Source organism: Schistocerca serialis, chromosome 2 (assembly GCF_023864345.2).
Source record: "Schistocerca serialis cubense isolate TAMUIC-IGC-003099 chromosome 2, iqSchSeri2.2, whole genome shotgun sequence".
Lineage (NCBI taxonomy): Eukaryota > Metazoa > Arthropoda > Insecta > Orthoptera > Acrididae > Schistocerca > Schistocerca serialis.
In genome coordinates this window covers 241,096,763-241,110,234 of record NC_064639.1, presented here as the reverse complement: position 1 = coordinate 241,110,234, position 13,472 = coordinate 241,096,763, and the positions used below count along the sequence as shown (strand labels likewise).

Genomic DNA, 13,472 nt, shown 5'->3' with positions numbered 1-13,472 from the left:
GAGAAGAAATAAAAACTTTGAGGTTCGCCGATGACATTGTAATTTTGTCAGAGACAGCAAAGGACTTGGAAGAGCAGTTGAACGGAATGGATAGGGTCTTGAAAGGAGGATATAAGATGAACATCAACAAAAGCAAAACGAGGATAATGTAATGTAGTCGAATTAAATCGGGTGATGCTGAGGGAATTAGATTAGGAAATGAGACGCTTAAAGTAGTAAATGAGTTTTGCTATTTGGGGAGCAAAATAACTCATGATGGTCGAAGTAGAGAGGATATAAAATGTAGATTGGCAATGGCAAGGAAAGCGTTTCTGAAGAAGAGGAATTTGTTAACATCGAGTATAGATTTAAGTGTCAGGAAGTCGTTTCTGAAAGTATTTGTATGAAGTGCAGCCATGTATGGAAGTGAAACGTGGGCGATAGTTTAGAAAAGAAGAGAATAGAATGCTGTAATTTACCGTCTAGTAAGGTCATCCGAAGACCTGTATCACTTGCAAAGCGATTTAGAAAAGATTGCTGTATGGTGTGGCAGGTGGCAGTTGACACTAAATAACAAAAAGTGTGAGGTGATCCCCATGAGTTCCAAAAGAATACCGTTGGAATTCGATTACTCGATAAATAGTACAATTCTCAGGGCTGTCAATTCAACTAAGTACGTGGGTGTTTAAATTACGAACAACTTCAGTTGGAAAGACCACATAGATATTATTTTGGGGAAGGCGAGCCAAAGGTTGGGTTTCACTGGCAGGACACTTAGAAGATGCAACAAGTCCACTAAAAGTTTACACTACACTCGTTCGTCCTCTGTTAGAATACTGCTGCGCGGTGTGGGATCCTTACCAGGTGGGAATGACGGAGGACATCGAAAGGGTGCAAAAAAGGTCAGCTCGTTTTGTATTATCACGTAATAGGGGAGAGAGTGTGGCAGATATGATACGCGAGTTGGGATGGAATCATTAAAGCAAAGACGTTTTTCGTCGCGGCGAGATCTATTTACTAAATTTCAGTCACCCACTTTCTCATCCGAATGCGAAAATATTTTGTTGAGCCCAACCTACATAGGTAGGAATGATCATCAAAATAAAATAAGAGAAATCAGAGCTCGAACAGAAAGGTTTGTAGGTTGTCAGGCAAATCCAACACCTTCCATGAAAACCCTGACATGATAAGCAAATCCAGCAGTATGTCACATAGCTCCGAATAAATCGTGACATTAAATTAACCAAAGTAATACGAGTAACGAGTGAGCAAATGGAATACCACTGACTAACAAGAGAATGCCTAAATCAATGTCATACCTTCCCACCGTGAGACAGACGCAGTTCCGAGGGGAGAAACGAGAACAGAAGCCGAGAGCAGAACCGTGTTAAGCTGGAAGGCCCTACGATAAGGGACGGACGGACACCCACGTCGCCAGCTAACCGCTGGGACCACACCACCCGCAAGTTTTAGCGTGAGACTTTTTCACGTCTCTGTTACGTTAGGACCACCCCCCAGCCCATGTTAAAAGATAGAGCCCTCCAGAAGAACATTATAGATCTTACGATAATACAAAAAGGGCCACACCACCCGCAAGTTTTAGAGTGAGACTTTTTCGCGTCTCTGTTACGTCAGGACCACCCCCAGCCAATGTTAAAAGCTAGAGCCCTCCAGAAGAACAGTATAGATCTTACGATAACGCTAAAAGGACCACACCACCCGCAAGTCTTAGCGTGAGACTTTTTCGCGTCTCTGTTAATTTGGACCACCCCCCAGCCCATGTTAAAAGATAGAGACCCCCAGAAGAACAGTATAGATCTTACGATAACGCTAAAAGGACCACACCAGCTGCAAGTTTTAGCGTGAGACTTTTTCGCGTCTCTGTTACGTTGCAAACTTTAAAAACATTGCCCCACCACGAAAAGTATAATGTTTCTCATTGGATAGACAGAATTTTTGTAGGTGGAGCTTAACGTTAACATTGAGACTCTGATTGGTCAGATGAAAACACAGCCAGAAAGTTTTTTTAAACCAACTTCGGTAAATTGTAGTAAGGAGAAGTTAGGACAGAGTTGCTTCCGAGATATCGAGTTGAGCGGAGCTGTGCTGCCCGCCGCCCCCAGACGAACGCCGACAAGGTAATGAACGCACGCGATGCTGCATAACAGAGCATAAAGCTTCATTCAGAACTGCAGAAGTCTCATCTGTTACATCCCCTTTTTGCGTAATACTAGTGTCGATCGTCAATTAAAGCTCATGGTGTTCACATTTGCCACTTGAAGTAAAAATCTGAAACGCGATGATTTTTCTGTTATATAGTTATTGAGAAGCCACATCAGCCACTGTAATTTACGACAAGTTAGATAAGTAATTAAAGATAATTGAGGGCCACTGTAGACCATTTTGATAGTTTTCTCTTTTGTGAAACTTAATTTAAACCTAGATTATAGATGTGATATGGCATAGGTCATCCTTCGATCCATTGTAGAACTTGGAAACCCATTCAGGGAATATTCGTTCACATTTTTGTTGAACGCAGTTGGTTTTTACCCTCCTGTATTAAAACATTTCCTTTTATCAATAGTGCAATATAAAAACAATGTTTTGTGAGTAGAATAAAATTTCCAATGGTAAACTTAACTGCTTTTTCGACGTTATTTTTACCAGCTAACTAAAAATAGGAAAGCCTTGAACCCCTTCCACTAAATTTAGTTAGTATTAAGATTCTTTTACAGGGAGTGCAGTGGAGCTGACGCAGAAATCATTAAGTATTTGGTTATATCATCGCTAGTCTCACTGAACTCTTCTGAATTCTACATGTCATGTGTGGTCTGGCGTCTCCTTACCAGCAACAGGTGCCACGTTCAAACTAGTCAATTCCCTAAAAAACACGCTCAGAGCGTCGTTGCGCGAAAGTGGTAGGGAGACATGATATAGAACAAACGGACACCACGCAGAATGTTAGAGGTTTAGGTGTTCGTTTTTCCCGCGCGCTGTTCGGGAGTGGAATGGTAGAGAGGTAGTATGATTGTGGTTCGATGAACCCTCTGCCAAGCACTTAAATGTGAATTGCAGAGTAATCATGTAGATGTAGATGTAGAATAGGATCTTTCGAAATGTGGTGAAGATTAGATGGGTAGATCACATAACTAATGGAGAGGTATTGAATAGAATTGGGGATAAGAGAAATTTGTGGCACAACTTGACAAGACGAAGGGATCGGTTGGTAGGACGTATTCTGAGGCGTCAAGGGATCAACAATTTAGTACTGGAGGGCAGCGTGGAGGGTAAAAATTGTATAGGGAGGCCAAGAGAAGAATACACTAAACAGATTCAGAAGTATGTAGGTTGCAGTAGGTACTGGGCGATGGAGCTTGCACAGGATAGAGTAGCATGGAGAGCTGCATCAAACCAGTCTCTGGACTTAAGACCACAACAACAATTAAAACCTTATGACTTCGCCTCGTATTGGTGTTTAAAACAGTTTTTGTTTCATAAATTACAAAGCATGCATTTTCATCCTCATTGCCAACACGATGCCTTTCACTGAAACTAGGTAAACTAAAAGCCAAGGGAACCATAACTGAGCCGGCCGGAATGGTCGAGCGGTTCTAGGCGCTTCAGTCTGGAACCGCACGACCGCTACGGTCGCAGGTTCGAATCCTACCTCGGGCATGGATGTGTGTGATGTCCTTAGGTTAGTTAGGTTTAAGTAGCTGTATGTTGTAGGAGACTGATGACCTCAGCTGTTAAGTCCCATAGTGCTCAGAACCATTTGAACCATTTTTTGAACAATAACTAAATTTACAATGGAATGAACACCTATAGCTGCTTACAGGCGATGACATACGTCAACGGGGACAGATGAGAATGTGTGCCCCGACCGGGACTCCAACCCTTGATCTCCTGCTTACATACCAGGCGCTCTATCCAGCTGAGCCAGCGAGGACACAGAGGATAGCGCGACTGCGGGGATTTATCTCTGGCACGCCTCCCGCGAAACCCACATTCTCAACGCATTGTCCCGCACTACATTCGTAGTGCCCCCGCCCATTATACTCATTACTCGCGGCGCGTTGCCGATTCCCGTAAGAGTTCGGGCACTGTTTGTGCATTCGTACAGAAGAAGATGATGGTCAAGTGGCCGGTGAGCCTTAACTATACATATACTAAGATGGTATCTGTTCTTTCGGACGTGTCGGACATGTCCGAAAGAACAGATACCACCAGTGACCATGCTGCTCGTTAGAATTAAATTACGATGAAATGAACACCTATAGCTGCTTACAGGCGTTGACAAACGTCAACAGGAACAGATGAAAATGTGTGCCCCGACCGGGACGTATTTAAGCAGGAGATCCTGGGTTCGAGTCCCGGTTGGGGCACACATTTTCATCTGTCCCCGTTGACGCATGCCAACGCCTGTAAGCAGCTATAGGTGTTCGTTTCATCGTAATTTAATTCTAACGAGCTGCATGGTCACCGGTGGTATCTGTTCTTTGGGACACGTCCGAAAGAACAGATACCATCTTACTATAACTGAATTTGTCTCGGGCGATTTAGGGAAACCTTGGAAAACCTAAATATAGATGGCAGGTTGGGGATCTGAACCGCCGCCGAACAGAATGCGAGTGCTGCATGCTGACCGCGACTACTGTGTCTGTGTGCAGGGAGCTGGAGTCTCCGACGGGCCGCAGGAACTCCTGCCTGGGCTCGCCGTGCTGGATGGCCCCGGAGCTGATCAGCAGCTGCTCGGGAGTCGCCGCCTCGGAGGCCGGCGAGGAGGGCGGCTACGACAACAGGGTCGACGTCTGGGCCATAGGTGAGTCTCTGGCCGCTCTGTAGCTGCAGAAAACTCTCAAAGCAGTACCTGTGTCTCCAACAACACACGCTTCTGATATTCTTCACGGGTTTGCAGCCGGATCATGTCGTCGTCCAGACACAATATTTCGGCGGACCAGCTGGCCGCCATCTTCATGTGAGTTAATGCTTGTGCACTGCCTCGCCGGAACTGAATTCCAGCCATTTTTTTTCACTGCATTTCGATTCCCTCCGAGGGGGGCAAGCTGGCAGCAGCTTATAACGCTGCTCTGCAGCCTACAGGCATTTTAAAATGTGAGGAGAAGTTAAGAAACAATAAAAGCAGGCGATAAAACGAGGACTTAAATTGTAAATCGGCGGAAAATTGGGGAAAGTTAAAACATACAGCAAAGGGTTGGCAAAGCGAATAAAAATACACAGGATGCAGACAGGTAACATAGTAGACAGAGAATTAAAAAAAAACATGGCGACAGTCTGGTTTCTGTTCGCAAGAGATATAAAATCACACCCAGCAACAGTATGATGGCCGTTCGCAACACTTCGGAAAACTGAACACTCACTGTAAACACTGCACTAAAATGTCAGCACAAAGAGGGCACACCATAGCCTAGGGCAGATGGGGGGTGGACCTGGACAGATGAGGGGGAAAACAAAGAGGGAGGAGAGGAAAAACGAAAGGGGGGCAACCAAAGGAGGGAGAGGACTCATAAGGGGGGGGGGGGGGGAAGGGCAGGGCAGACGCGAGAGGGAATGGGAAAAGGCGGAGGAGGGAAATGCAGAAGGACTCAGGGGAGAGAAGGGGGGCAGAGAGAGGGTAGGTGGAGAAAAAAAGAGGATGGAAGGGGGGGAGAGGGAGCCCAAGAAAAGGATGGAGGAAAGGAGGGGGGTGAGGATCAGAGTTGATAGGAGAGATAAATGGAGGGAGAGAGGGCATCATCCGGGAGGAGGAGTTGATGGAAGCCACTGTGGGAAAAGAGATGATGGGTGTACAGATGGAGGTTAGGGGGGACACAACAGTGAAGACGTGGCAGGGGGCGGGGATGGGAGAGGAGAGGAGCAACCAGGGGGTGAGGGGGATCAAGGCGGCGGGAGATGTAGAGGATGCTGATATGTTCGAGGAACAGGAGCAGATGGGGAAAGGAATGAGGTCATAGAGGATCCGCGTGGGGGACGGGAGGCGTAAATTCCAGCCTCAATGACGGAAACCTTTATACACCACGGACAGAGCACCGCGCGTGAGCGAGATGGTGGGCAGCGCCTCCTGGCGGCAAGTAGACACGCAGCGCGTCGGTGGGAGAAGACGACAGAAACGATAAATCGCAACAGCACTAGTTCATGCGACCAGCTGTCATCCACCACACCAACGTACTGGAGTTTTGCGGACTCTGGTGAAAAGAGCTTATGCCATTTATGACGCAGAACATTTGAAAGAAGAACTTGATCGTTTGAAGGTTGTCTTTAAACAGAATAGATATACGGAACAACAAACGCGCCGTGCTCTTCAGTTTGGTCCATCACGCGAGCCAGTAGAGGATACTTTTGAAGCTGTTGCTTATTTACCCTTTGCGGGAAGTATATCATCCAAAATTTCAAGAATTTTAGGAAAATATGATATTAAAAGTGCTTTTACGCCAGTGGCCAAGACTAAAGCCCTTCTTGGCTCAGCTAAAGATGATTTGGGCTTGAGGAAGCCCGGGGTTTATGAAATTCAGTGTCACTGTGGTAAGAAGTATATCGGTCAAACTATTCAGAACCGGTGTGTGGAACATCATCGGCACATTCAGTTGTTCCCGCCTGAAAAGTCGGCAGTAACGGAACACTGCCTTAGCGAAGGACACAGGATGATGTATGACATGACACAATTGATCGCTCCTGCTTCTTGCTATTGGGAATGGTTTCTTAAAGAATCCGTTGAAATTAGATTATCAAGTAACAGGGACAAAGGTTTTCCTCTAAGTAAGATATGGAATCCGAATTTGCCCGACATTAAACAACAACGGTCTTCTTTTCGATCACTGGATTCTTCCAACTAGTGCTGTTGCGATTTATCGTTTCTGCCGTCTTCTCCCACTGGCGCGCTGCGTGTCTACTTGCCGCCAGAAGGCGCTGCCCATCATCTCGCGCACGCGCGGTGCTCTGTCCGTGGTGTATAAAGGTTTCCGTAGTTGTGGCTGGAATCCCTCCCTCCCTTCTCTTCTCTTCCCTTCTTTTTCCGTCTCCCTGTCCCCTCCCTTCCCCCTCTTCCCCCGGGCTTCCTCTCCCCCTTCCTCCCTCCCCCCTATCTCCCCTGCCCGTGGCATCTCTGCTCTCCCCTCTCGCTCTCCCTCTCCCCTTCCTCCTCCTCCTCTCTTGGCAGGTCCCCGGACTCGCACACGTATAGTGAACATTCGCGCGCCGGAGATCGTCGCCTTTTGTGTCTCCTGTGTGTGACGTCGTATAGTGTTTTTGGTGTCCGCCGTCCCACTCCTACGTTCACTTGTGCCATCGGTCTCATCAGTGCTTTGTGCGCCGTGCCGACGTGTTTTCCGTGTTGTTATCGTCACATGTGAACGACTCCGTGTTTTTTATGTCTCTGTGACCTCTCTCTTTTGCCCGTCACTTTGTTCTTTGTCATTCACCATGTTTTATACTCTTGTAAAACGCTATGGCTGAAGAGCGGCGTAGTGTGCCGCTGCCAGCCTACCTGAGTTGTACAGGTTTTAAAATAACAATAAAGTAAAAAAAAAAAAAAATGGCTGGAATTTAGTTCCGGCAAGGCAGTGCATGAGCAGTAACTCACCTGGACGACGACATGATCCGGCTGCAAACTCGTGAAGAATATCAGCAGTTATTACGCCGGGAAAGTCTACGGGAAAAGACAACACTCGCTTCCTTTGCATGTCCACATAAACGTCTAGCCCTTACCCATCGAGAGGAATTCACTCTGTTCTAAAACACCAACAGTTCATCTTTCTTTGTACATGTTTGCTTCGCCAGTTAGTTAGTTACACCATCCGTGATTCAGATTTGCGACATTTTGCTGCATGTGCTATGTATTGTGGGACATTCGACAGGTCTGTAACAGTAAAGTAATAAGAATTACCTGTATTCCAACACCGACATAACCACCATTGCTACCGCCATACAGCAGCACTGCTCTGTCTCTACATCTACATCCACACTCCGCAAGCCACCTGACGGTGTGCGGCGGAGGGTACTTTGAGTACCTGTATCGTTTCTCCCTTCTATTCCAGTCTCGTATTGTTCATGGAAAGAAAGATTGTCGGTATGCCTCTGTGTGGGCTGTAATCTCTCTGATTTTATCCTCATGTTCTCTTCGCGAGAAGTGAAGGTACGTTCTCGAAACTGCAACAAAAGCCTGTACCGAGGTACTAAGCGTCGGTATGCCTCTGTGTAGGCTGTAATCTCTCTGATTTTATCCTCATGTTCTCTTCGCGTGAAGTGAAGGTACGTTCTCGAAACTGCAACAAAAGCCTGTACCGAGGTACTAAGCGTCTCTCTTGTAGAGTCTTCCTCTGGAGTTTATCTATCATCTCCGTTACGCCTTCGCGATTACTAAATGATCCTGTAACGAAGCGCGCTGCTTTCAGTTGTATCTTCTCTATCTCCTCTATCAACCCTATCTGGTACGGATCCCACACCGGTGAGCAGTATTCAAGCAGTGGGCGAACAAGTGTACTGTAACATATTTCCTTTGTTTTCGGACTGCATTTCCTTAGGATTCTTCCAATGAATCTCAGTCTGGCATCTGTTTTGCCGACGATTAATTTTATATGGTCATTCCCTTTTTAATCACTCCAATGCATACTCCCAGATAATTTATGGAATTAACTGCTTCCAGTTGCTGTCCTGCTGTATTGTAGCTAAATGATAAAGGATCCTTCTTTCTATGTATTCGCAGCACATTACACTTGTCTACATTCAGATTCAATTGTCAGTCCCTGCACCATGCGTCAATTCGTTGCAGATCCTCCTGCATTTCAGTACAATTTTCCACTGTTACAACCTCTCGATATACTATAGCATTATACGCAAAAAGCCTTAGTGAACTTCCGATGTTATCCACTCTGCTGGAGTAGTTGTTATTCTTCCTGTTTTACTGTCCATATTAATATGTATCGCTAAAACGATTATCAACCAATTTGGGACCACTCAGTCTGTCATCCTGAATAGCGCCTCCATCTCCATCTCAGGGCTGTTTTCCACGTTTTTGACCACGTAATACTCCCAGGGATGCTGGACGAAACTTTTATTCATCTTTGACAATTTTCTCTTCTTGATTTCTATTCCCGTGAGCACTTAAAATTCCACTTTAAACGTAATATTTTTTGTAACAGGAATCAACCGTCAGCACTGAGCGTTGCATAAAAGACACGACGTGCAGTGTTTTGGGCTGACTCCAGCTACACATTGCAACGGCGAAAGTCTAGTTATACACACATCAAAAAATGTTTTGCATTACCTGGGTTCCGGAACCTGTACAGAAAATTGGAGTAGAGACCAACACAAATATCGTTTCCGCCCTTTTTATTGCTCATGAAAACCACACAATGCATGTTGTACCACCATACGGAGAGACCTTCAGAGATGGTGGCCCAGATTGTTGCACGTACCGGTACCTCTAATACGCAGTAGCACGTCCTCTTGCATTGATGCATGACTGTATCCATCGTGGCACACTATCCACAAGTTCATCAAGGCACTGTTGGTACATCTTGTCCCACTCCTCAACGGCGATTCGGCGTAGATTCCTCAGAGTGGTTGGTGGGTCACGTCGTCCATAAACAGCCCTTTTCAATCTATACCAGGCATGTTCGTTAGCGTTCATGTCTGGAGAAGATGCTGGCCACTCTATTTGAGGGATGTTGTTATCCTGAAGGAAGCCATTCAGAAGATGTGCACGAGGGGAGCGCAAATTGTTATCCATGAAGACGAATGCCTCGTCAATATGCTGCCGATATGGGTGCAATATCGGTCGGAGGAAGGCGTTCACGTATCGTACAGCCGTTACGGCGTCTTCCATGACCACCAGAGGCTCACGTCGGCCGCACGTAATGTCAGCCCAAAGCAGCAGGAAACCTCCACCTTGCTGCACTCGCTGCACAGTGTGACTAAGGCGTTCAGCCTGACCGGATTGCCTCCAAACACGTCTCCGACGATTGTCTGGGCGAAGGCATATGCGACACTCATAGATGAATAGAAAGTGATGCCAATCCTGAGCGGTCCATTCGGCATGTTGTTGGGTCCATCTAAACCGCACTGCATGGTGTCGTGTTTGCAAGGATGGACCTCGCCATGGACGTCTGGAGTGAAGTTGCACATCATGCAGACTACTGCTCACAGTCTGAGTCGTAACACGACATCCAGTGGCTGCACGAAAAGCTTTATTCAACATGGTGGCGTTGCTGTCAGGGTTCCTCCGAGCCATAATCCGAAGGTAGCGGTCATCCACTGCAGTAGTAGCCCTTGGGCGGCCTGATCGAGGCATGTCATCGACAGTTCCGGTCTCTCTGTATTTCCCCCATGTCCGAACAACATCGTTTTGGTTCACTCCAAGACGCCTGGTCACTTCCCTTGTTGAGAACCCTTCCTGGCACAAAGCAACAATGTGGACACCATCGAACCGCGGTATTGACCGTCTAGGCATGGTTGAACTACAGACAACACGAGCCGTGTACCTCCTTCCTGGTGGAAAGCCTGGAACTGATCGGCTGTAGGACACCCTCCGTCTAATAGGTGCTGCTCATTCATGGTTTTTTACATCTTTGGGTGGGTTTAATGACATATCTGAACAGTCAAAGGGACTGTGTCTGTGATACAATATCCATAGTCAACGTCTATCTTCTGGTGTTCTCGGAACCGGGGTGATGCAAAACGTTTTTTGATGTGTGTATGTACGAGCTGTAGCCTCCATTGGCGGCAATGCAGGAGCTATTTCTGGCATCCAGTTAATCGTACAGTTGCCGAATACTGTCCTGGAGTACGCTATACCACACCTGCTCGACCTGCTGGCTTAGTTTTATAAGAGTTATCGGTTGACGAGTCGCACGAGTCACTACTCGTACCATCATATCCCACACGTGTCCGATTGGATACAAGTCCAGAGGCCGTGCTGGCCAAGGAAGTTGTCCACGTCTTGGAGGGAACATTGAGTTTTCCGGGCAGTGTGTGTGTGCGAACATTATCCTGTTGGAATAACTCATCACCTTACTGCTCCAAGAACACCAGAAGAACGGGTCTAAAAACAGTCTGCATGTACCGTGCACTTTTCAGCGTCCCTCCAGAAACACCAAAGGCTTATCACACCCGAGACCATAAAGCCTGCGGTAGGTCCAGCGTATTTTGGACGAATGCACTCTGCGACACAGAGCTCACCAGGAGTGTATCGTACGCGCAAACGGCCTTCGCTTGCGTGCAGACAGAATCTGCTTTCTTCGCTGAAGACCAGGGCATGCCATTCCATCTTCCAAGAGATTCTCTGACGGCACCAATCGAGCCATGCACGATGATGCCGTAGCGTGAGTAGAAGAGGGTGTGCGTGCCTGTAATCCCACTATTAATAATTGATTCGCAACAGTTCGTGCCAACACGTCTGGGCTCACAAGCCCTCTTATCTGTGCTGTGGTAGCTGTACGATCTGCCACTGTTGCCCATACAATACGAGGATCCTGGCGGGCGTCTGTGCTGCATGGGAGTCAAGAACCTCGTCTATGAGTGTGAGAAGGTTCACGTGCACATTGATACCATCATCGATAACACAAATGACGCAGCAAGTGAAACTTGTACGGCATATCTCAGGAAGGACCATCTCACTATTCGGAATGCCACAATTTGACCTCTTTCAAACTTGTTCTGTTGGGTGTATGAAGCACAGGTGGGTCTTCGTGGCATGGTTGCCTGCTTGCTCCACACATTTGCACCACACTGAGCCTGCCAGCTGCGAGAATTCCATATTAAAGGATAGACAAATATGGTTCTCTGGTAGCTATCTGTTGACGGACGACGATAAAATCATTATCAGTACATCTGCTATCCCTCAGGTTGCATAAGCCGTCATTGGATCAAAATCGACGTCGTCATTCCAGGAGCACTATTTTTTACGCAAGTGTATATAATGAGGATGCCGATGTTAGTCTCAGTAGAATGACTCCCAAGAGATAACCAGATTAACGGGCAGAATATTATTTGTGGAAACTATAGGACGTGGTGCCTTAACCACAATTTCATCCCCTGTCTCCAGAGAAATGGAGAAATTATAGCTTACCTGAAGATCCTCCTGTCCCACTGTCATCGGAAATTGAAGCTGTGGCAGGTGTTTCAGCTATAAAATGTACGTAGAACAAGTGACAGGGGAAGGTCACAAACAAATAACAGGCAAAAACTCAATTCATTTTTATATACACATAATTTGTCATTAACTACACTACTAGCCACTGAAATTGCTACACCAAGAAGAAATGCAGATGATAAACGGGTATTCACTGGACAAATATATTGTACTAGAACTGACATCTGATGACATTTTCACGCAATTTTGGTGCATAGATCCTGAGAAATCAGTACCCAGAACAACCACCTCTGGCCGTAATAACGGCCTTGATATGCCTGGGCATTGAGTCAAACAGAGCTTGGATGGCGTGTACAGGTACAGCTACCCATGCAGCTTCAACACGATACCACAGTTCATCAAGAGTAGTGAATGGCGTATTGTGTCGAGCCAGTTGCTCGGCCACCCTTGACATGACGTTTTCAATTGGCGAGAGATCTGGAGAATGTGCTGGCCAGGACAGCAGTCGAACATTTTCTGTATCCAGACAGGCCCGTACGGGACCTGCAACATGCGGTCGTGCATTGTCCTGCTGAAATGTAGGGTTCCGCAGGGATCGAATGAAGGATAGAGCCACGGGTCGTACCACATCTGAAATGTAACGTCCACTGTTCAAAGTGCCGTGAATGCGAACTAGAGGTGACCTACACGTCTAACCAATGGCACCCCATACCATCACGCCGGGTGATACGCCAGTATGGCGATGACGAATACACGCTTCCAATGTGCGTTCACCGGGATGTCGCCAAACACGGATGCGACCATCATGATGCTGTAAACAGAAGCTGGATTCATCCGAAAAAATGACGTTTTACTATTCGTGCACCCATGTAGGTCTTTGAGTACACCATCGTAGGCGCTCCTGTCTGTGATGCACCGTCAAGGGTAACCGCAGTCATGGTCTCCGAGCTGATAATCCATGTTGCTGGCTGCCAACTCGACTGCTAGTGATACGAGGCCATTGGGATCCAGCACGGCGTTCCGTATTACCCTCCTGAACCCACCGATTCCATATTCTGCTAACAGTCATTGGATCTCGACCAACGCGAGCAGTAATGTCGCGATACGATAAACCGCAATGGCGATAGGCTACAATCCGACCTTTATCAAAGTCGGAAACATGATGGTACACATTTCTCCATCTTACACGAGGCATAACAACAACGTTTCACCAGGCAACGCCGGTCAACTGCTGTTTGTGTATGAGAAATCTGTTGGAAACTTTCCTCATGTCAGCACGTTGTAGGTATCGCCACCGGCGCTAAAGTTGTGTAAATGCTTTGAAAAGCTTATCATTTGAATATCACAGTATCTTCTTCCTGTCGGTTAAATTTCGTGTCTGTAG

General features: G+C 46.8%; 1 protein-coding gene across 2 annotated transcripts in view; it reads left to right on the top strand.

The window, feature by feature from the left end:
* LOC126456986 (neither inactivation nor afterpotential protein C) overlaps positions 1–13,472 on the top strand; it is a 390,163-nt gene that overhangs the window by 102,398 nt on the left and 274,293 nt on the right. For both annotated transcript variants that reach the window (XM_050092949.1, XM_050092948.1), the window contains exon 6: positions 4,650–4,801. In XM_050092949.1, coding sequence (XP_049948906.1) covers positions 4,650–4,801 — 152 coding nt within the window. The remainder of the gene's footprint in view (positions 1–4,649; positions 4,802–13,472) is intronic.